The sequence below is a fragment of the Amblyomma mixtum genome, chromosome 6, assembly GCF_055824585.1.
Source record: "Amblyomma mixtum isolate Tamu chromosome 6, ASM5582458v1, whole genome shotgun sequence".
Lineage (NCBI taxonomy): Eukaryota > Metazoa > Arthropoda > Arachnida > Ixodida > Ixodidae > Amblyomma > Amblyomma mixtum.
Window position 1 is genome coordinate 25041512 of NC_143017.1, and position 24758 is coordinate 25066269.

Genomic DNA, 24758 nt, shown 5'->3' on the forward strand with positions numbered 1-24758 from the left:
AACGAGATTGCAGTAGAAGTAAAATATCTTATCTCATAGTGGTAAGGATCGAGCACTATAATAATAAAGAAATCAGGATTTACTATAATTTGAATTTGGCATCTGCAGAAAAGCCTCGCCATTATCAGCGAATCACTGTGTAACAAACACCTCGGTAAAATATTTATTTCAGTATGCGCACAGTATTTTTTATCCTCCAGAAGTGGTTGTCATATTTCACGACAGTTAATGCAGCCTGCAGTTCACGCTTCAATAAAAAGCAATGCTAGCCTTATATCGCCAAGGGGGTGGCTTTCACTACTAGACTGCACCATAGTGTTCTGCATTCCTTGCTTGAAGTGGTAACCATGGTTCACTAAAACTCATCAACGAGACATAGGCCACTGTGACTTTACTCCAGACTGACTTAAATAATATCGCTTCTTGGTGCTCCCTTTGGCAGATGGAACTGAATGCTGCAAAATGCGAAACAATGCGAATTTCCCGCAGTCAATCATCCTGTCCAAGCTACTGTATTAATGATTCTCCACTCGACTCTGTCCAAGCTACTGTGTTAATGATTCTCCACTCGACTCCGTTTCAACTTATAAGTACCTTGGAGTACACATTGCGAATAACCTTTCCTGGAAGTTTCATATTAACTACACAACAGCCAAAGCCAATCGCATGCTTGGGTATTTGAAACGTAACTTTTCACTAGCTCCGTCCTCACTTAAAAAACAGCTATATACTACCTATGTACGACCCAATCTCGAGTACGCTTCATCCATATGGGACCCTGGCCATGTATCACTGAATAAAACCTTGGAGAGCGTACAAAATCGCTCTGCTCGTTTTATTCTCAATAATTACCACCGCACAGCAAGCGTCACTAACATGAAACTAAGTCTAAATTTGCTCCCTCTCACTGTCCGTCGTAAGATTTCTCGTATTTGCCTCTTCCATAAAATTTATCATCATAACCAACAACTCGGGACGCGCCTGATCACAGATGCTGCTCATGCTTCTGCCCGTGTAGATCACTGCTACAAAGTCGCCGTACCTCGCCACAACACCATGACATATGCACATTCATTTCTACCAAAAACATCCCGTGACTGGAACCATCTACCTGCTGACCTGGTCGCTATCACCGACAACCACCGATTTCGTACTTGCCTTACTAACATATTTTGAAGCCCTTTTTTATTTTATTTTTAAAACTTGCACTGGCGCTTATCATGTTCTGTATGACTGTTCCTTCATTATTTTTTTTTATGTTGATGCTGTACTCTGCTGCATTCTGTTCAACCAAACTATTGCGCATTTGCAACCTACCCATGTGCTTTGAATATGTGCCGTTTTTGTTCTTTTTTCGTCGTTGTTGTTGTTGCCTTTATTTTTTTTCTGTTTCCTTTTATTAACCAAATTGCATAGTGTCCCTTGTATTTCTGCCCCTCCCCTCTACAATGCTTTTGTAAGCCCTGAGGGTAAAATAAATAAAAATAAAAAATAAAAAACAGCTTTGAATGTGAACACTAAGACGGGTTGCCCTAACAGTACACCTTGCTGTAGCCTAGCATGTTTTGACAGTTACCTGCAAATCTTGAAATGAAACAGACCTCAGCGGGAACCTATGGTCACTGCGTTGAGGCAACGTGAAGGACACAGCAGAGATGCAAACATCATGTTTCACATCCTACTTCAAACTACTACATGTCAGCTACGTCATCAGTCTCCAGGCACCATCCAGTATGAGCTCAATTTAGCTGAGACTAAGAAATCAGACTTTTCCAGGCATATTACTTCAGTCTCTAGCTTCCTATAACCAATGCTTTCTGTGCATCGCTTGGGTTTTCCTTGTGAAACAGCAAGATGGTCTTTCATGCGGTCCTTGCTTGGCTTTCAGATATTCCCAAGTCTTGAGGCAACAAGATCTGCTGGTTTGGGACACTTCAAGAATGAGATGCTGGACATCGTTGCCTCTCATGCAAAGTCACCTCCCAACATGCAGCTATTGACAATCTCAAGAGAATGTGTGTGCACGGTATTTCCAGCTGCCAGTGCATTGATCCTCAAGTGAACTACAGTTAAGCGTGTTAATAATGGAATTTAAAAAAAACAACGAAATTTTACGTTACATCCAGGTTTTCGTTACATGCAGTTTCCACAAAAAGAGTCGGAAGGACACTGCAGAACCGAAACCAAAATAAGAAATAAATGTAGGTGCAATCACCTTGAAAATGTATACAGAAAACAGCGCTACTAAAAAGTCATAAACGTTGAGAAACATTTTGCGATCATGCCGGCTCGCACAAGGTTGGGGCAACGCAGCTGAGCTGGAGGAGTACGCGCGCGGCCATGCCACCGTGGTACACCAACCGCGGAGGTACGTTACATGCTTCTTTGCACATGTTCCTCGCTCGGTCTTCCGCCCACTGTTGCCCCAGGAAACGGGACTCTTCACCTTGCGCCGCCACCACTCTTCGCCATCCCTCCTCCCGACGCACCAGAACTATCGGCGAAGGAATCATGTGAGCAATTGCACCGCAGCGATGACTGCACACTGCTAATGTCTTTTTTTTTTTTTGCTATGCTCTACTGTTTTTCGCTTCCTTTTAGCTGTCGTAATGCCACATGGTATGACGTTCCAAAAGAGAAAGCGCCGACAACGCTGGAGCACGGGGCACTATGTCAACTGCAACCGCTCGCTGCGATCGGCATTCCTCTCATGTCACTTCGTGCCTTAGCACCACAAAATTTTTGCGTGGTTCTGCCAAATTTTGAGTGGCCCAGCACTAACAGATAGATGGCATAGCCAGTTTGTCACATCAAGGTCAACCACCACAACGCCTTCGCTACATGGAGGTCTGAAATACATGCCCTTCAATGGGAGCGGTGCTGGTGAATTCGCAAACTGCGCAATATCGAGCAATTTGCTATATGGAGGTCTGCTACATCCAGATTTAACTGTAACTGCGAGTCACAGATTGCATTCAACTTCCACCATGTTGCTTTAGGTATTTTCGCTTCACCAGTAGAACATGTTAGTTTAGCCTACACACTCAAGTCAAGCGCTTCTATCAGGAAACGGCAGGTGTTATTGCTGGACTGATTGGTGCACAAAATTATGGGGCCTCTTAAGCCGCCTGTTAGCAGTGTGCTCTGGATCCATTGCACACAGATGGAAGTTGATGAAGACGACATCCAAAGCACAGTGCGAGAGACTGGCAGTTAAACACACGGGATGTTCGGCTGCAGCAATGGCGTAGTGGTCAAATGCAGTGACCAGCGAAGCTAATTTGCTCATGCCGCCGCGAGTTTGAATTGTGCTCGCGGCCATGAAGTGTTTTATTTGTTTGTTTTTAATTAATTTATTTATTAGTTCATCCTCCCGCCTGACACTGATACCCCCGGCTACGACTGCCCTCTCCGGCAGCAACGTCGATACTGTTGCAGTCCCAGCACCTCTGGTGGTGATGGATTTCAAAATTTGGTGGTGTGCTGCGATTGGTCCTTGGTGGTGACATGACACCTGTGACATCATGACTGTATCGTCCAATCGGAATTTCCTGACATCCAGCAGAAGGACTTTGATGTGATGACAGCTAAAATACTATCGCGTTAATAAACATCGAGAAAAGCATCATACAAAGACACCAGAGGAACAAAATGCAGTGAGACAGACAATGTGTGTGCACCTTTTCAGTATGCGTATTTGTTATCTATCTTCCATGGTGCGTCAATACATTTTCTTTTTGTTCGAACCTTGCAGCAAAGTGTCCCAAGTCCTTTTTGACCCCTCAAAGAGACTTGGACGAGCTCAGTTCACTTCCAGCAAAAACTCCTTCTTTGGCTTTTGAGTTTCATCGAAAACTATATTGTCACGGACTAGAGGATCACGAAGTGGGCAGTGGCGTGACCGGAAGCGCTCATGCCAGGCCGTCCGCCATTAGATCATGTCATAGCCATCTGTCATGTCGTACTGCATTCAGCGGCTTGCCACCACGTAACAATATTATGGAGCTGAGAGTTTTTGACCAACTGAGCATGCAGAACAGTTCTGTAAGAGCAATTACGATGCAACAGATGGTGGTGTGTGTTCTTGCGAGTGCCTATACCCATCAGATTTGGCACTGCCAGCAAATTACGCAGTAGAAAGCTCAGAGTCACAGACCTCAAGGATAATTTTAACACAGCTTTTCGTCACATGTGGTGGCTATCAAGAGGTTAAACAAGCTGTGATTGGCTGCCGCCCGACCACAGAGGCAGCACAGCTGTGATGGTAGCTGGTGGTACTCACTTTCAGTTGGCGAAGCTACCATGTCCATCAGGTGCAGGTCCTCGTCACCCAGCAAGTCATTGAGGAGGTAGTCATTGGGTGTGCACGCCATCGCACCAGGACTGGTCACATTGCTGGTCATGTTGCTGGTCATGTTACCCATGCTCGCCATGTTGGACATAGTGCCCATCATGCCATTGCCAGTTGCTGTGTTCCCCATGCCACCATAGCCTCCCATGCCTGTGCCGGGTGAGTAGAGGTAGTCGGGAAAGTCCTGCCCGTACGTGGGTCCCTCCGTCAGCAGGGATCCATTGTTGCACGGGAGCCCCGTGCAGGCAGTTGCGCCTGCAGGAACCGAAAACAGAAAGGGACGAGAAGTCATTCCACTGCTTCCGGGAGGTTCCTTACTTGGACAGTACTATAACCACTGTGAGAGGGAAACCCAAGGCCCTTGTTATATGCTTTAAACTAGTGCAAATTTTAGCCACTCGAATATAACCTGGTTGTGTCAGGAACATTAAAACGTGGCAAAACATTTTGCACAGTCATTCACAGACAGCTTCTGTACATGCTTCAAAAGTCCAATGTTCACATCCACTAGTATGCCTCTGATGTCTGACAGATGTCCTGTACAAGCACAGAAAGATCCTACATTCTCTGAGTATACTTGTGCCGCTGCTGTGGTGGCTCAGTGGTTATGGCACTCGGCTGCCGACCCGAAAGACGCGGGTTCGGTCCCAACTGCAGAGGTCGCAGTTCACTGGAGGCGAAATGCTAGAGGCCAGTGTACTGTGTGCAGTGCATGTTAAAGAACTACAGGTGGTCGAAATTTCCGGAGCCCCTACACTACGGCGTCCCTCATAGCCTGAGTCGCTTTGGGACGTTAAACCCTCTAAAACAACCATATTTGTGATTACCAGGAATTTCGGCACCCAACCCAATAAGTGTGAGCAATTCAAGTCAATTGATTGAACAAGAATTCCTTATCTGCCACACACGTGACCACACGTTTACTGCATGAAGGGTGTACTAGTGGGCTATAATCAAGTGCAAACGCTGCCTGTGATGAGAGCACAATCTTTTCCCTTTCATGCTCAGCTGTACAGAGCAAACAGTACGGTTCAAGTTTATGCGTAAAGGGTCCTGAAAAATGCATATACTTCCATTTGCACAATAACGTTGCAGTATGCAATTGACAAACAACACATAAGAGTGCTTGCATTTCAATTTGGCCAAGTAGTGGACGCACTGAAGCCAACAGTTCGCGTATTCAAAGTCTTCAATGAAAATCTATTCTTAAGTTGCACACATGTGGACCTTTCCTAAACAGCTGTACCAGCAGCAGAAAGGCCATCAATTCAAGGCTGCACTAAACCAAGTCTCAAGGCCTTGAAATGACGAACATATTTCAAGCTGTGCCAAGTTCAGACACCCATTTAAAGGGAGACGCAGGTCTTAAAATGTAACTTTTTATTATTAATAGACATCCCAATTAAATTAGGCGTGTATATGAATTTATTCCTGCTGTTTTCAATAATGTCATTTGTTTTAGTATATCTCAATTATTCCCCACACAGAGGAGAAATAACAAGCCTAATTAGATAATTTCTTACGGGTCGTTAAAGCAATTTTCCTCTATATTTTCTGGTTCTGACTGAAATAAAGCTGTAGCCAAAGGGCTGACATGTTAAGCTATGCTACTTATATCGTTATTGAAGTATATCATATCAAGGAATTCAATAATGTTGAACCACCATAATTACGAAATACAATTAGGCAACATTACTGTTCACAAACATTTATATGCTCGATTCAGACAAAAAAATGTAGCATAGCTTCATAGTTTAGTTCTTTCTGGATTCAACGGTATAAGATCAACTGAGATTGCACCATAAAAACATAATGAACATAACACTGGCAAAAACAAAAAGTTGAGAAAATCACATTTATGCTCATGCACCTACTATTCAGAGGTCATTTGAGAGGCCTCAGAAAATGGCGGAATGCAGATGTTCCGAGAGGTTTGGTTTATTGGTCTATTGGGGTTTAACATCCCAAAGCGACTCCGGCTATGAGGGACGCCATAGTGAAGGGCTGCGCAAATTTCGACCACCTGGGGTTCTTCAACGTGCACTGACATTGCATAGTACACGGGCCTCTAGAATTTCGCCTCCATCGAAATTCGGCTGCGGCGGTCGGGATCTAACCCGCGTCTTTAGGGTCAGCAGCCGAGCGCCGTAACCACTGAGCCACCGCAGCAGATCTCACAACTGAGTAATAGCAGGATGTAGGTAGGGAACAGCAACAGTTTTCAAACAAGACCAAGACGGCATGGCAGCCTTTGGGGACATGGCTGCGGGAAGCAACGGGCGTGAAGTTCAGTCGCATTTTGCTCCAAAATCGCCATTTCGGCCCTACGGCAGCATCAAAGTATATAGATTTTTTTTAGTAGTTGGAAGTAGAGTTATTAGACTTTGAAACTTTGTGGGTAGGTAGTTTAGAGTTTAGTGAACCTGAATATGCCATTTCTCAAAAATCGAATTTTCCCTTTTACCATTTCAAGACCTGTGTCTCCCCACAAAAGATTGATTTCATCACACACACTGCAGATGTGAACAGCATGTAAGGCAGCCGTGATGCCTGTAGTCCTCATCAGTTTACCATTGCTCTGAAGCTTGAGGCAACATTAAGACAGGTACCCAATCTATATACACTGTGTCACATTACCGAGGGTTGTGACCATCGGGTTTTCTTTTGGTGCACTCAGTTGCATCTTGTACGACTCTGAGCAATGAAATTAACTGTACAAATCTTAGATATACTTTTCAGAAATAAGGTGTAGTCTTTCCGACGTGAAGCACAGATCCTCGATTTGAAATATTAGGTGTCCTTAGAGATATACGTACATTTCTGATTTTGGTCCAGAACAAAATCATACTGTGCTGCGCTACTATGCCTTCCCTGCCTTCACAAACCCTTCTTACCCACCACAGAGGCTCAGTCGTTACAGCACACAGCTGCCGAGCTGGAGGACCCGGGTTCAATCTCAGCTGCACTTCGATGGAAGCGAAACGCAAAAGTCGCCTGTGTGCTGTGCAATACCAGTGAACGTTAAAGCACAGGCAGTCTAAGTAATAATAAAGAGCACTCAACAACAGCATCCCTCATAGCCGATGTGCGGCTTCGGGGCGCTGGACATCACAATTTAGAGTTTCAAATTTCTCTTCATGCTTGCCACGCAGCTCTGCCAAGCACTGCGGCTACTGTCATCATCCTCAGCAGTGGCAGCAATTTTAAACCTTCAGTGAAGTCAGTCTCACAGAGAGCACAGTCAGAAAGCACAGCCTTCTGAATGGGAGAGTTTTGCATCACTGGGATGATCCCATAACACAAAGCACAGGCTGTGCCTCAGTGACCATCCAGATGGCAGCTCATTGTCCTCATCATCATCATCAGCCTGACTACACCCACTGCAGGGCAAAGGCCTCTCCCATGTCTCTCCAATTAACCCTCTCCTTTGCCAGTTGCGGCCACCGTATCCCCACAAACTTCGTAGTCTCATCTGCCCACCTAACTTCCTGCCGCCCCCTGCTACACTTGCCTTCTCTTGGAATCTACTCCGTTACCCTTAAGGGCCAGCGGTTATCTTGCCTTCGCATTACATGCCCTGCTCAAGCCCATTTCTTCCTCTTGATTGCGACTACGATATCATTAACCTGTGTTTGTTCCCTCACCCACTCCGCCCACTTTCAACTGTCCTGGCTTAAGGCAAACACGGAAGACAATAGCTCAAGCATTAATTGGAGCTGCACTTCGCTTGGTAAACACATAGTGAGGATGCACTGAGCACTTGTATTGAATTCGTTTGTTTTATTTCATTATTAATTATTTGTCTGCCTACTACACCTGACCTGTCACCATGTGTGGAAGGTTCTGCAGGGCAGCAGCTGGCAGGATGAAAGCAACGCAACTGCCACTACTGACTTGTGCACTGTGCCAGCCCAGTGAGCTGCTCACCTCTCTGTTTTTATGTACTGCGAGCGATACTACTTCTATACAGAGAAGCAACACTGAGAACTATGCAACACCACCAGCAGTGCACCTCTGCCAGTGTCATAGACAAACATGTGGCTAGCCACCTAACAGCAGCAGCTCTCTTGTAGTGACAGGCTCTACTCCAAACAAAACTTTGGGGGAAGTTTTTGGGGCCTGTAGAAGCTATCAATGGAAGCTGTTACTACAAAATAAAGAGTGGACTGCCTCTAAGCATTTAGGCAGTACTGAACCATCAGCCATGGCCAAACCTTTAGTTTGAAATTCTTTTCAGAACTTGATTCCATTGGGTATACTGGTCTCCTAGCAAGCTTCAGGACTATATAACGTATGCCCTGGCCCTTCCTCTGGTGTACTGGATACTCATAGTTTAGCACCTTCCCGACAGAAGCGATAGAAGCAATAACAGCTACTTCACAACCGCATCCCAGAAGATTTTAGTAAGACATTATGCACTGTAACATACCCCACGACAAGGCAGTGGAAGCGCATTGCCTCCAGCTACTTGCCACTCAGCTCAAAAAGTGAGAGCAAAGCAGAATGAGAGCAAGGCACACAAATGACACATCACAGTCTAACAACCAAGTTCTATAGTAAGTGAGCTATTACTCACTGACATCCACCCGAGTGCAGCCATAAGGCTACAAAGGAAAGCTATACAGCTTTCGCCCTACCATAAGCTTGCCATCCCGGTTAGCTCAATTGGTAGAGCGACTGCTCCGGTGAAGCGATGGTCCCGGGTTCGAACCCCGGCCCAGAACATATTTTTCTTTAACTATGAAGTTTCTGAGAAAGCTGTCTAGCTTTCCTTTGTAGCCGTATGGCTGCGCTCAGGTGGATGTCAATGAGTAATTACTCCCTTATTACAAATCTACTCCACCTTGGGGCATTCCCCTAAACATTCGACCAAAGTTCCAATGTTTACGAATGCGAGAATTCTTGCACTTAAATCCACAAAAATTCAACGCCATTAGCGTGTCCCACTTTTGCAACGCTTCTGGTCACGTACCAAAGGCTCCAGCAGCCCCGTGCAGGTAGGCGTTGCTGTGGTCCACAGGTGGGGGGGGCCCCAGGGTGGCATTGTTGAGCAGGACGCCCGGAAACGGGTCCGTGTAGTTGTGTGGCGGTGGTCCCCCAGTCGCTGCCAGGGGGGCACCCTTCTCAGCAACAGGGTCCCTGTGCTCGGGGCCTCCCCAGCACTCATCAGCAGGGTACAGGTCTGCTGCCTGCACGACACGCGGGCAGATCGTTAACCTCACAAGTGTCCACCCATTTCTTCATCTCGATAACAGCTCAAAACAGCTACTGATGTGTTGCCTTGGCACTTCAAAAGTTAGTGACAATTCTCACCTGCGTTTCCTTTTAGGCAACTGCCATGAGATCGAAAACTGACAAAACAGCTACAGATGGAGAAACAAAGCACTGGAAAACAAATTCCATTTTTTTCATCTTGATAAATACAGCCTTCAGTCCTTTATACTTCTTCACTTTAGGGATGACTGTGCACCAGCAAATGGCCATGGCCACATACCACACTGTGTTGTCAGCTTCCCTCTTACGCAACAAATGTGGGCCAGTGGGAAACACAGCCACTCTCTCTTTGGCGAGAGTTACAATTAAGCGAAACTTGTTTCATGGTATGTGCCTTTGCTATACTCGCATCACATCTGCCAAGTTTTCACTGAAGATGGGCTACTTTATTATAAGACCACATCCACTATATATTCTGCTCAAAACACCTGAACAAGATGGTTTATGGTTAATGGGGTTTGACGTCCCAATGCGACTCAGGCTATGAGGGACGCTGTAGTGAAGGTCTACGAAAATTTCAACTACCTGGGGTTCTTTACTGTGCGCTGACATCGCACAGTACACGAACCTGAACAAGAGTAGTGCCGTCCTGTGCAAAGCAAACAGTTCATGCCTCTGATGTATACAAATCACGATGTGTGTGTGCGGACAAAGAACAAGAACAGAAGTCATCCACAAACACAACTGCAAAAAAGTAAGAAAGTTACCATCACTCCAAACTGTCAGTGGCTCAAGAGAGTTGAGACATTTTTTTTCCCATAAGTTTCGCAGCATTCACTGTACTATCAGCAAGAAATGAAACGCGAACAAGACAACTGAACCATCGACTGCAAAATAAGCAGCTCTTAGCTAGGGGAAGCTGAATACTAGCTCCTGCTATTTTAATTTCGAAGGCACAAGGACTCTTCTTTAGAAGTGTTATTCAACCGCGCTTGTGTTTCCAATACAGGAGCTAATAGGCTAGTGTTTTTGTGTTCCCACCTCAGTTTTTTTGTTCGCGTTTCATTCGTTGCCGATAGTACATTGTCATCAGACATGCTGAACACAACGAACAGCTTTGACAGATTGTTTTGTGTACTGCCATTCAGCCCAATGTTCCCTCAAGATGTCACGACAAAATTCTTCCATGTAGTGAATGTAAGTATGGCGAATACAATCAAGCATTATTAACTAAGTGCAGCTTAGTGATAAAACACTGCAAAGCCCATTCCATTAAAAGCAGGGGCAGCACTATGGTCAACATATAGCTAAGGGCTGCTAGGAATGCTACAAGGGCATGCCTGATTTTATAACAGAGACCCTACTCATCAAAATCGGGCGTGACTACCACTTCACTAAGTCTGCTTACAGGTAAACACTATATACTCGCATGATGCTGAGCAAAGTGCTTCCTAGTGTACAACGCGTTGCATCACAATTCACTGCAGTAAAAAAACTGGAGGGGACACTTAAGAGTATGACGCAATAATGCCTGTTCTTGACTTTGATCACTGGGAGCCCTCTTACCATTCCTGGCGCAGTGGTTCAACGGTTAAGTGATGCGCCACTGCCCTGAGACGGCAGGTGCTTCCAATCAATGGGGCTCGTGCGACCCAGATTGCTCTTCCTGAGCAGCGTATCTGTCGCAGTCTATCATTAATTTAATTGCCACCCGCCATGGTGGTCATTCTGCTCACAATCCGCTGGGAAGGTTGTGATCACACTGCAGAATCCCGTGACCTAAGTGGCCCACCTTTGTTGCTTCTTCAATTTCACACTCACAATACCGAAGCTGCCGACAAAGGCACTGGATGTTTTTGCAGAACAGGAGCCTTAACACTATCACGTTAATGAAGTAGAAGTAAACTCGGGCTGCTCCTAAAGTGGGACTCTCGACCCGATCTTCAGCATATAGCACCGTAGCTTTACCATAGAATCCAAAAGGAGTTGGACTGTGCAAGTTAAACGTAAATGCTCTTGCCAAAACAATCACCATATCAGTGTTGTATAATCACACAAGGAAATGAGCCGTGACATTAGCTACCACTCCTCATAACACAAAAAAAAAAGTGGTAGGGTTTTAACATAGTTAAACCAAGTAGACATGCAAAAGCTTGTGTTCATTCTTCCCCTGTTCTTCCTGGCACCTGCATGCATGCAACAGTGTTCTCTCTTCATCTGCCCACCCTCTCTCCACTGAGTGGCAGCTGGCATGACACCCTCCTCCCATTGGCTACGTTCCTCCAAATTAACCTGAGCTTGCCCGAGTTGCTCCAAGGCTTCACACAAAATTCTTGGTTGGGTTTGACCCCATTAAGTACTGCTTTGCACTAAAAAGGTGAGAACTAACTTTGGCTCTGACAGCACTAACGCACTTCTGTGTCCTCACTTACTGCCCACCGAATATTCACAGAATTGCCACATCTTCCACATATCGCATATTATGACAGCTACCCTCTACTTGTACTCCATCTCACAAGCTGTTTGCAGTGCTATGAAGGCTAGGGCAATCTGAGCCAATCAGAACATCATGCGCTACAAACCATGTTCTTCCGCCCCAATACCCCGAGACTGGTGGCTCCACCTCTGGGAAGAAAAGAGCACCAGTCTCCAGCTACTGCACATAGAAGACTTGGCCCACTTTGAGGGTGCCATGTTTACAGATGGCGGCGTACCACTTCTCAGCAGGACTCCGCTGTGCTGTGTTCATGCAGACTTTGTCTGCCAATTTATGCAGTGAATGAAAAGCTAGCTATACTTACGAAATACCGTCCCCGAACTATATTTTCAATCATTGCAATAACTGGTTAAAAAATGGCCACAACACTGCACAAATAGGAACTATTTGTTGTCTTCCTTGGCCCTAACTAGACGAGAGAGCTGCACCTTTCATTGTGCTGCAAACAGCTTTCGATGAAGTATAGTGACGTTACAACATTGGACATCTTGTGAAGGTGAGCAGAGACTGCACATGAGGTCACCAGCCATGAAAGGGGCTCTACTAATTAAAAAAAAAGGGTCTAAAATTGATAAGAGAAAAAAAAAAGAAAAGCTATCTGTGCCAAAGCTGACAATTCGTCACTTTCCTTTCACACTGCCATAACGTACACAATAGTAAGAAGTTAAGCAAACAAGGAAAGGGAATGAGGGGCTCGTTGTAAATATGACAGAAGCCAACAGCCACAGAAACCAAGCTGCTACCAAATGTCCCCGGAGTTTCAAACCACAGCTAGAAACGACACTTCTGTTTTCTGATCGACGTCCGTAACGCACCACAGCATGATGAGTGCCTTCCCAGAAATAACCCTCACGGAAGCAGCCAGTCAAGGGAGCCGGGTTAGAGCTCGCAAATCAAGACTGGGCCTACATGATAAGCGGACCGGTTAGATATAGGCGGGGGAACAACAGGCACGGGGGGGCAGAAGCGAAACAGCAAAGAGAGCGGGGTCCTTTCGGCGCCGCCGACCATGCGTGGCCATCCTTCGGCTCGCTGGCTGATCGGAAGAGTACAATGGCAGCGCGGCAGGGCCCGACACGCTGGCCGCTAATGAGCGCGTGCCGCGGCCGCCGCCGGGAGTTCGAGGCCCGTCGGCGGCGAGCCCACTCGACACCACGCGCCGACGAGCTCGGCCCACGCACACACATGCCGCCCACACGCACGGCAGCAGTCACATGATCGAGCTTCATAAGCGACGGTGGCGGAAAGAAAGAGAAAGAAAGGAAGAAAGAGAGAGAGAAAGAAAGAGAGAGAGAAAGAAAGAGAGAAAAGGAAGAGAAAGGGAGAGAGGAAGACAGAGAGAAAAGGAAGAGAAAGAAAGAAAGAGAGAAAAGGAAGAGAAAGAGAGAGAGAAAAGGAAGAGAAAGAAAGAAAGAGAGAGAGAAGGAAAGAAAGGGAACAGCGGCGCGCTTTTCGACTTTTACCCGCCCTGACATGGCCACCACGAGCGGCTGAACGTCACATTCAACTGACCGATTGCAAGGACCGCGCAGAATGCTCTTTTGCGACGGCCAAAATGGTGAAGTGAAACGGCGCGGACAGATTCACGGATAGTGATGAAAGGAACAGTACGAGCGCTGCGCGTCGTCTATTGGTGCTGCTTCCATTCTCTTCACCACGGTGGACGATTCTTCCACCGTGCTCTTCACCGTATGCCCAAATGTCGCTTCTGACCACAGAAGGAAGGCATTTTCGCCACGGCTGCTCGGCTTGTATCGGCTGTCGATGGTGATCCTCAAGCGCAAGGTGAAATGTTCAGTTCGACAAGTGTGCACAGCATACTAAGCATCCGTAACTTCAGCAAACGATGCACATCGCAGATATATCGTGCAGAAACTGGTCAACTATTGTCGTTCGACGGGTGCAACTTCTCACCATGTATCGCAGCGATTTCTGAAGCCGCGAAACTGACAGCAAGCAATTTTGCTGCAAGGTGAGACACTGCGGCTGCAAAAGACAAGAGCGAGTGAATAACAACAACAGGGGGGAAATTTGGGGAAACGCAGCGCTGTGAAGCACCGGCAATGAAGAGCCGCTCCCTAGCTCGGTAAGCGCTTACATACGCTTGTCCCTATACCTAGGGAATCGAAGTAAAGCGGCTCTCAACTCGGCAAGTTACGCGAGTAGAAGGAAAACCGAAAGCGGAATAAACGGTGCAAAGCATCTTTTGTGCTTTCAAAGCACTTGCACGAACCGATAAGCGCCGCAGAAAATTTGCGAGGTACATTTCAATATCGACGACAGCTGATCGGCCGTTCACATTTGATCACCATAAGCTACTCCTGCAACTTCTGTGTGAGTCTGCGAGTCACATTCGGACGGCTAGCTGTAGTAGCAGGCATCTGCTATGCTGTGACGGTGCCGACATTTGCGGAACTGTTTTTATTTTTGGTTGGAATTCTGTATCTAGGTTGCTACCAGAAACTAGATTGCTCTAAACTGAGGTGGGCAGTTGCGTACCTGCCAACCTCAAGGCTTGTTTCAAACCCTACAGACAAAGGGTAAAGAGCCAAGCCAGCGCGAAGTTTTTTTTTTTTAATGTGGTCGCCAGTGCACAGCGCTATGTTGAAGCTTCTTAACACGTGCCGTCGCACGTGAGGAAACGCACAAACGGCGAACCGCACGTGATGAGCGCGGAATTTCGGCGCGCTGGTAGAAATGCAAGCTTCACGCTGACTGAATCGCGGGCAGCAAGTATTTGTTTCGGAGCCTTGCCAAAACGGCAATTAAAAGGCTTTCGATAAACAAACAACAAAATGACCACGACAACACAATCGTCGTTGTAAACGGCGTGTAGCTCGGCTGGCTGACTGATAAGCGCAGCCGATAACCATCGCCGCTTCGGGCTGGCGGCGAATCTCCGAAAACGAAACTATGCGGCCAGACTCTCTCTACCGGCCCACCGGCGGGGGCCTGCCGATCGTCAAAACACCTGCAGTTGGGCGCATAGCAGCAGAGGGACGCCGATAAGCAATGTAACATATGCAGTTCAGGCCTCGAGACGAATGTTTGGGCGATCGGTAAGTCGAGGACGTCGGAGCGCGACACGGCACAATTTTGGGAGCCCGTCCGAATCGACCGATGCCAGCCCCTAGGCGTCCGAATAAACGAGCTCCCGCCGCCACAGTCTGAAGGCAGGTTCACACTGGCGAGTCGCAAACGTCTCGCGACCGATTTCGGTTAATTAGTTACGGTTTCCGAAGCACTGGGAAAGGGGGGAGGGAGCGTATAACCAATCGATTTAAACCTGTCACGCGGCCTCCGCGACTCGCCAGTGTGAACCCGCATTGGACGTTTGGCGGAAGTCTGGAGTATCTGAATTAACCGGGGTTGAGGACCAGGAATAAACGCTTATTTAGTTTAGTTTGGATAACGATGTTTTACCGGGACCGCTTTTCCTTAAATTTTCTTTTCAGTCCCACAATAATTTTTGTACGATGTTCCAGCTGCTGCTGCTGCTAAATTCACAGATAATGTACAGATCTCTCTCTCGTGGCGGCGCAGGGTTATCGCCGGCAACGGTGTTTTCATTTTTACAGAATTTCAAATGTTTATCGCAAATAAAATTTATTTTCCGCAAGATTTCAGACAAGATTCGTAAAATCGTAGGACGGGTCAAAATTCCTATATTTTACGGAAAACCGGAAGAGTTCGAAAGTATGAGGTTGTGATGACGCCACAAGCTCGCGTAACCTCTCTCGCACAATCAATAATGTGACTGCCACGGTGGGCAGGTTGCTCACAATCCGATGGCCAGGTTGTGACGACGTCACAAGGTGACGTGACCCCTCTCGACCAATCAGGGTGGCCCATCAGAAAAGTCGTGATGACGTCACAACGTGACGCGATTCCTCTAGACCAATCAGGCGACCCATCAGAAAAGTCGTGATGACGTAACAAGGTGACCCCGACCTCTCTTGACCAACAAGGGTGGCCCATCAGAACAGTCGTGATGACGTCATGTGACCTCCCTCGACCAATCACCGAATTTAGTGACACCTGACATCGGCCCGGTTTTGGTGTGACAACTAATGCTATTGCATTAAAAAAAAAAAGCGGGGGGGGGGGGGGGGCAATATTTCCTCTGGAACTCTGGGCCGAGACGAAGCTCGAATGCTGTTTTCGTTTTGAATCTGACGGGTGTCTGTAAAGATCGACAGCTTTCCACATAAGGCAGGCACTGCCAATTCAACCAGTCGCCGTTCACTTCCGAGATTTCCTTTTGGTAACTGTGGCTCAGCAGAAAAGGAGCCGGGACAGCTCGGTCACCAGGAGGATAAACTGATGATTATCCAGCGAAGCGAGCAATGCGTAAGTGTAGATCAGATGAACAAACTGTAAACATGCCGGCTCCGCAGTCTCAATAACAGACCTTTCCCGTCCACGTCATCAGCGCGCACGTGTTTCTGGTGTGACGGACAAAACATGCGGCGGACCAAGGTGACTCTAATCGGGAGCAGGAAGGCTAGCTACGGGAGAACGCTCGAGACATGCAATACCGGTTCAGAAGCGAAAGTGGACGACTTTGTCGATCGGGCCACGCCCCTTTGACGTCACGTTGTTTACACCGGGGTGAGGTCTACTGCCGACTTGCAGGTGATGTCTTCGCGTCCTGGTCCCTCATGCGACCATCTTCTAACGCTTCATTCTCGCTCCGAAAACCGGGTGCTAAAATTCCCGACGGCCGGGAGCGGCCACTCGTCGATCGTTAGCTTGATCAAAGGGGAAGGAGAGGGGTGGAGATCGGACCGCTGATCAAATGACAATTTCTCCGCGCGTCATATCTACGGTTTCAATCCTGGCCGATTCTCGCACGTGCGCTAATTTGCAAGGACGATCCTCCGCCAAGATCAGTTGTTCGGCACCTACAGATAAAAACCGGATATCTTCCCCTCAAACAGCACGAGGAACGACGTAGCTGAAGTGACGCACTGTATAGTACGTAAGAGCTGGACAGGACAAGAACGCGGTCTGAGGCACCATGAAGGCGAAAGAAAGTTGGGCACTTTTTCCGCGTTCGACAAACGACGCACGCGGACGCAGCAGATGAGCGGAGCGACGCGCGCACCGTATACCGGAGAGAGCCAGCCCGCACGGCGCACGGATGCCGAGCTCATTTGTGGGGGGTCACGGTCCGCATGCGCGCGCACGACGCCGGGTGGAAACCACCCGTCCGCCTTTGGCCCGAGAGAGGCACGTCAGCAACAGACTTTGTGCCGCCCATGCAAAGTAAACCCCGTCCAGTGCAAAGCGGCCCTGCGCGGTTACAAGCAGTGTAGTTGACGAGGTATGTGTTAAGGCGCCTCGGTAGTCGAGACCAGAACATACGTTTTGCACAAAAGACAACGCAGAGCTGCCAGCGGTATACGGGGCGCTTACACATACTGTCGCACCCGGCGAGACAAAAGTCCGCAACTCACATGTGCACAGTTTTCCCAGTGCTCCTTCGACTCTCGGACTCGACTCTGCGGTGTTTACATGAACCCAGTAGCCTGTTGCCAACTCAACTCCTCAACTCAATCCCTCCATGTAAACGCCGCTAGGATATATGAGGTTGAAACAACCCATGAGAACGTTCGGTGTGTGTGGAGACAGTACGCTCATGTTGACCACTTCCTCGTTAATTCTCGACTCTTCTTGGGATCCTCTTCATTGCACCGTATAACACCACCCACGAAGAGGCCAAACACTGGCGAGGTCAACAGCAAAAAAAATTAAGGAAGCGTAAAAGCAGCGTTAAATAGGGTTTGGTTGTAGGTTATCCCTGGGGAAAGAATTTTACCCCACATTATTTGGGCTAGCCGACACCGCTATGTGGAGTAATGGGTGCTCTCCCCGCTATAAAAACAACGGCAGTCGTATGTTTACTGAACCATCGCATGTAGTACTCATGACGCGCCGGGATTTGCAACACTTGCGCGCGAGAGCAACCTAGCCACAAGCATAGCAAGCAAACACCAAACGCAAGTAGTGCACCAAACTGAAGTTCATAACGAAAAGAGGCGCGTAAAATCCGCCACAGATAAGATAGCACTTTAGCCCGGGCAAGACAAGCCATAACTTCTAAAACGCGTTGTTCAACTCGATCCACCAAACCAACGAGAACCGAAACTCGAGCCGCATCGCTTACATCGGCGGAAGAGAAACGCGCGCACCGCTTTCCAACGTGCCTTGTCGACCCAAATCACTGCCATATCATACTACAGTTCGTGGCGCCGCGCACGTAGATGCCAATCTCGTCCTCCCGCACGAACTCCCGGCGGCTGAGTGCCAAAAACAAAACCCCAAACTGCACGAAACGGCACGAAAGTAGTAGCAGCAGCTCATTCGAACGGTGGCAACGCGAACAAAACCGAGATAGCTTCTATTACTGAAACGGCACGATGGAACGGCCTTGCGATGTAAGAAAACCCGCACCTCTTCCGATCTTACAATCGAAACATCACGATAATTCCCCCTTCCAAGCAAGAGCCCGGACGAATATTCGACTACGAGCAAAAATCACACAGTGGCTGGGGGCAGCAAAGGAAACTCCGCTGGTTCACGGGACGCATACGAAGCAAACAAACGTTTAGCTGCTTGCGATAACTATTGTGAACTACAGCTATGCTAAGAAAATTTTGGACAGCACACCGTAAACATTCAGCTCTGACGATACAAATAAGCGATTTTCCAAGCGTCAGTAATCGCACACCGAGAGCCTGAGGATGCAGAACGCCGCCGGTTTCGTCAGCTGACCGACGCAAGAGAACGCAGCAGACTTAAGTTGCTGAGCCACGGTTGAAAACAATCACAGCAGCGCACGCGAGAAGCACAAGTGACCGAATCTGGCGCAGTATACTATTGTTCAGGCTTCCATTTTCAGCCAGCTCGCGTGACACACGCGAACCTAGGTTCTATCTATGCCCACGTATTGGCACGAAACAACGAGTGGGGAAAGAATAATGGCGGGCGCCATTACTTGCAAGACAGTCAGGCGGCTCCAGACAACGTTCTTGTCATCCAGGTTCAGGTAGGAACTGGCCGTACCGCTGTCGCAGTTGCCACCCTGCGTCACCGCCCGCGACGAGTCACGCTGGGAGGGCATCGTCACGGCAGCTATCGTCACAGTAGCTCACTCCGAAATGACGCTTTCAAAAATGCGTGCCAGACGGGCAGAGCCGATCCAGCTCGGCGATGAACATCGCACGGCGGTTCCCTATGGCGCTGCATTCGTACCTAGTTCCCCGGTGCAGCGCAAAAAGATGCACGCTCGCCACAACGCGTTTCCCTGGCGTGGGATTCCTTATTCGCCAGCTTATCGGCCCACGACAGCGGCAGACGGCGGCCAGACATGTCTCCAGACAGCCCCGGGCAGCGGAAGCGAGACTGGGCCGCCGCGGGAGATGATTCGGCACTTTCGGCGCACGGGCAGATTTCGCGGCGGGGCGTTTGGCGGAGCTCGATCGTCGCGGCTCCGTCATTTTTACGCCGAAAGCTTCACCTTCGAAGCTGTCCTATTTTTGACTTCGTTCTGTCGTTTTATTTTATTTTCGGCTGGGTTGCAAAGTGCGGCTTGAAATCACACACGCAGCTAGCCGCAGGTCCCGCCAATCGATGCTGAGCCTCGACGTTTCGCGATTCCTTCAGGAACAGCGAACCGCCGACCGATTGGCTATGTGGTTAGGCAGGTTTTGCACTCATTGCTTCCGACAACTGGCGCGACTGTTGACGGCAAGCATGCGACCGAAGTGGCCGAAAACCCTTGTATACAGGCGGCTCGCATTCGAGAAGTGACGAGCAGTGCAGCGCGTCGTTACCAGAGCAAGCTGGCCACTATGCTCGGGTGCCGGGATTCGAGGCCACTTTTATGCGAAGCATATTAACGTAGGTTTCGGGCCTTCGCGCGACGCCCGGCGGTGGCCACCATTGACCTTGAAGTGAGATCACATGATGTGACGTCACGTGATGACGTCACATCGGCTGCAGATGGGGCCTCATATCGCGCCGTCGGACGTCGCCCGGCGGAGGCCTCCACCAAGGGAGTGACACTCTCATAGAGCCAATGGGGACGTTTTTTTTTCGAAGGCGATGGTGGCGGCACCTGGGAGAGGCGGTAAACGCAACAAAAATCCAATATGGCGGTGCGCGTTTAGACGGCTGGTTGTGGCCGGTTGCTCGCGCTACAGTGCACTGTACTCGCGCGTTCCTGGTGCTGGCGGCCGCTAGCTCGATCCAAGCTTTGTAAATACTGGTGATTAACTGATCCCGCGCTGCATTGACGCTTGATTTCCTAAGTACTTACGGAATCTGCTCACTCGCTTTTATATTTAGATGTGTCTGTTGATGTAGCATGGTGTATGGCGGCGAGCGGCGCGACTGCTTAGCAGCTGCGCTCGATCGAGAACTAAAAGCGTAAATGGTTTTGTACAAAGAACAATTTATTAAAAGAACATCACCAGTGACAATCGATGTTCAAAAAGTGATTTTAAGTATCAGTGACATTGCAGTATCAGTAACAGGCATCCTAAAAATCTAAATATAAAAACGCCGTTATGTAAACCTAGAAGACATGAGCGCACAGAGTATAGACCAGATTTTTTTACCCTCGCACGCAGGCTGCGGACGCGCGCCTACTCTCGACGCCAGTCGCCATCTGTCGGCGCGCGCGGCCCGAGGGACTGCGGGTCGCGCCGGCGCCGCGCATAGAACGCATGTTTACGTGTTCGCTTCTGCCGTTTTGTGCTCCATCAGCTAACGTATGAGGGTGTGTGCTGTGCGTCACTACTCACATTTGCCCTCTTCCAGACAGTGCTGCGGTTATCTTGTGCGCAGTTACTCGTTAACGTGACATCCGAGGGTAGTCGACCAGGTAGTGTACCGACTGGAAACCGGCACTTCGAAGCAGATTTCTGCGCTGTCGTGTCGTTTGTTGTCGCCTTTTACGTGCGATATCATCTATGATAATATTATGCATCAGAATGTAGATCTATTGACTTGACTCAGTGGAGTAGTAACTGGATAGGCGAGCTGCAGACTGAAGGTTGTCCCGACGGAGCGCGTGTTTTCGATCACCAGTACGTGTTCAGCATCCTTGCGCTGAGCTTGCTCTTGTTCCCATTAAGAACATTTCATGCACAGGATTGTAAGCACGACCGCTACCGATTTCAGCTGCTTTTTCCGCACGCATGTCAGAGGTATCTGGGGGGTAAAGGTTTATCTATAGTATCTTTCTGCTGTTGGTATCTACCTTAGCTTGGTTTGGTTTATTAAGGTTTTACGTCCCAAAGCTACTCAGGCTATGAGGGACGCCGTAGTGAAGGGCTCCGGAAATTTCGACCACCTGGGGTTCTTTAACGTGCACTGACATCGCACAGTACAGGGGCCTCTAGAATTTCGCCTCCTTCGAAATTCGGCCGCCGCGGCCGGGATCGAACCCGCGTCTTTTGGGCCAGAGCAGAGAGCCGTAACCACTGAGCCACCGCAGCGGTGCGGTATCTACATTATTCATAGGAAAATATGCGCGATTTCATTACATTTTCCACACTTAGCCAAACGCCTACGCAACGCTCTCACACGCGGCGAGAGCTCCTGAATAAAATAACGCGACTTCGGACCTCAGAATTAGTGAAAGCTGGATTAGCTGCTCATATCTATTCAAGCTTTTATAAATTAAGCGGAAGTACGTTTTTATGCACCAGGTTGCATAAACCATGACAAAATTTGTTTTCTGTTGGCGCTGCGACTCAGTTGAGCTCACAGCGGTAATTTGTTGATAAACTGGCGCGGCGACAAGAAAGCCATTTGTGGAAGGGGGGGGGGGGGGGGCTTTATGGCCGGCAGGAAGGAATAAGAGTGCATGGGAATTGGAACTGCATACTAGCCGCACACCTAATGCTTGATATTGAATAAAAAGTTTCTTTGCGGTGGAGCACCAAGACGGAATTCGATTAAGCACGAGCGCGTTCTAAGCGCCGGCACAATTAACCTGAATGTCAAACTAAATGTCATTAAAACGCGTCAATGTTATCGCTTTGATAACGTAAATACTTCCTGCAACACAGCCACGCAGCGGAAGTATGCTCGACAATGTTTTTTTAGCGCCCGAAGCGCGGCTATATGCAGGCGCGGCCGCGGAACTGCCGCAGCCCCGCAGTCCCCAAAGAAACGCCCGCACCGCGGCGCGCCAGTCGGTGCAAAATGGCCGCGCCCAGGAGAGGCTCAAAAATCTGGTCTATATACGGTGGATAAAAATAGGTTTCAAGGTACAGTATACATAATAAAATGCTACATGACTGAATATAGGTTTGTACGCGACTTTGTAAGAGATTTAGGTAAATAGTAGGGAAGTAAAACATCTGACATGTATTGAAACGCATCAGTCTGTGGCTATGAATAAACACACGCAGAGAAAGGCAGAGAAAATTTTCAACCTTTGACTCGTGTAGAAGAAATCACAGTGCGTTGGGCTAGGGACAACATAATATGCTGCAGTGCTAGTTCTTAGTATAAAGACTCCAAGAAAAGCTCACTGTGTGACTCGACATGACGCCAATGACGCTGCTGCAGTGCGAATGTCGCCGACGTCGCCGTTTTCGCTTGCGCGGCTGACCGGGCGTCGTCTGCTGTCGTCTGCTGCCGCGTTACCCGCGTCGTCATCTTCGCAACTAATTTCTTGGATGTCTTATTTTTAATACCTATGGCTGGTTATAATTTAGTTCATAAGCATGTTTTTATTATTGATAGTGGCCTAAAAATTTCACTTTTATTAGGCTTAACTGCAGCCGCGTTTACCGCCGATACCAGGATCGCTGCAATCGTTTCAACCGGGGCGCCACCCTCGGCGCGGACGCGCAACTTGCAACATGCCACAGCCCTGCCTCCACTACCTCCACGCTTCGGTTCGCGCCGTCGCGCGCGACGCGGCGGCGGCGCCACCATCGCTGCATCACGTGATATGTGACGTCAAGCCAGGGATGAAGCGGCGCGCGCCCGCCGTCGCGTCAGTCTCTGTGCCCGCAACCGCGACAGCGTCTTTGCGCCGGGCGTGTATGCGGTCAAGATGCCTCCAAACGTTAAGGACGTTAATAATAGGAATGCAAAACGAATCAGTGGGGAAACAGTTTAGACTTGGTGTTGTGTAGAAATGCTCAAAGACAATACAGAATAAGTGACGTGCAAACCAAGAGTCATGCATTTACGGACCATAAGAGTGTGTTTGTCGGGCTGCAAAGAATAAAGTATGACGATTAACCTAAAACCACGTCTCCGTTACTTAGCCCCATCCACACTGAGGCAGCTGCTTAACATGCTTCGCATCCACTGGGCTTAACCTTGGTAAGCCTCCAATTTTTTTCGCTTGCTTTCGAGTGCTTCTACTCAAACCATCGCCGCCGCGGTTTGTTCCTTTTCCCTCGGTTCCCCTGTACTTTCCTCGGTTTCCTTTTACGCCACAGTGTATAAAGTTCTTGTTGCCCAGAAAATCCGGCGTCCGCGGCGTGAGCAAAAACTCCGGATTGGTCGAAAAGGTGGCTACGTTCATACGGGGTGCGGCGGATTTGAAAAGTGATTAAAACAGCTAGAAAACTTGTGGTAAGGTCGCAACGCGACTCAAACGCCATAAGGACATGTGTACTACATATGAAGGAAACCAAGCGGCATAGGGGAATGTTGCGATTTTCACATTTTTTTTTAATTTGCGGTGTTTATCAATGGAACATTAATAGTGTAATTATTGTATCTCTGAAAGATAATTGATATGGAAGTATAAGAAAAAAACAACCACCCGCCGTCAGTGGGATCCGAAACCACGACCGGTAAGGACATGTCAGTATATGAAGTAAATGAACTGCGCTGAAAAGAATGTTGCGAAAGCAACACTACGCGAGTCGCCGAGCCATTTCGCGGAGCTGACGAAAGGCCATACTGCGCATGCGCGAGGAGCAGTGACGTCACACGGCGCACAGCTAGCGCGCCGCCGCCGCGCTCGCCAGTTGCGCGTGCGCAGTAGCAGCGCACCTGACCTGCGACTGTGAAAAAGGGAACAGTGCCTGTCTGCGTGGGCAAGTGCCGTTCTGCCAAAATGCAGTTCCGCTACAGTTCATTTCTTGTACATGGGCATCTTTTATGTGTCAAAATCTCGATCTATCAAACCCGGCTGTACTCTCGCCCATCATCGCCGTGTGTATCTGCCGAGCACGCACCGCTTCGTGGCATTGTCGTTACGGCACCTGTCCTTCGAATATACAAGCGCTTTGTGGCTGGCTACGTCCATCTACGGAGCACAACAGGAGAATATGCAAAATTCTCAAGAGTGAGTGGTGGCGCCAGGCGAGACTGTTCAAGGACGTACTACGGACCAGATGCCGAGGTCAGCGTGTGTTTCGCGAGTGGTGTGTGAACATTGACCATCTCACGGAATTCCTTTGGAACACGGTCCGACCAACCCTTCCGAAAGGCACAAAAAGAACGCCTACAGAAGGAAAGCTGTTGGTCCTCGGGGACGTCGTTTTGGATTCTAGGCACGAGAAGACCTTGCGCCTTGGACCTAAGTTCTGCCTCGACCCTGGTCTGAGAAGCGTTGAAAAGTTGGCCTTCGCCCATAACGTGCCATCTAAGGCTCAGCCTGAGGACAGACCAAGGTGTGTATCGGAGTGTGCTGACGCTTTAGCCAGTAGC

General features: G+C 48.6%; 1 protein-coding gene across 3 annotated transcripts in view; it reads right to left on the minus strand.

Annotated features, from left to right (window-relative positions):
• The window catches only part of cnc (NFE2 like bZIP transcription factor cap-n-collar), a 96976-nt gene that overhangs the window by 24124 nt on the left and 48094 nt on the right, over positions 1-24758 (minus strand). For all 3 annotated transcript variants that reach the window (XM_089547667.1, XM_089547665.1, XM_089547666.1), the window contains 2 exons: positions 9324-9540; positions 4283-4606 (listed from right to left, as the gene is read on the minus strand). In XM_089547667.1, the coding sequence (XP_089403793.1) occupies positions 4283-4606; positions 9324-9540 (541 nt within the window). The remainder of the gene's footprint in view (positions 1-4282; positions 4607-9323; positions 9541-24758) is intronic.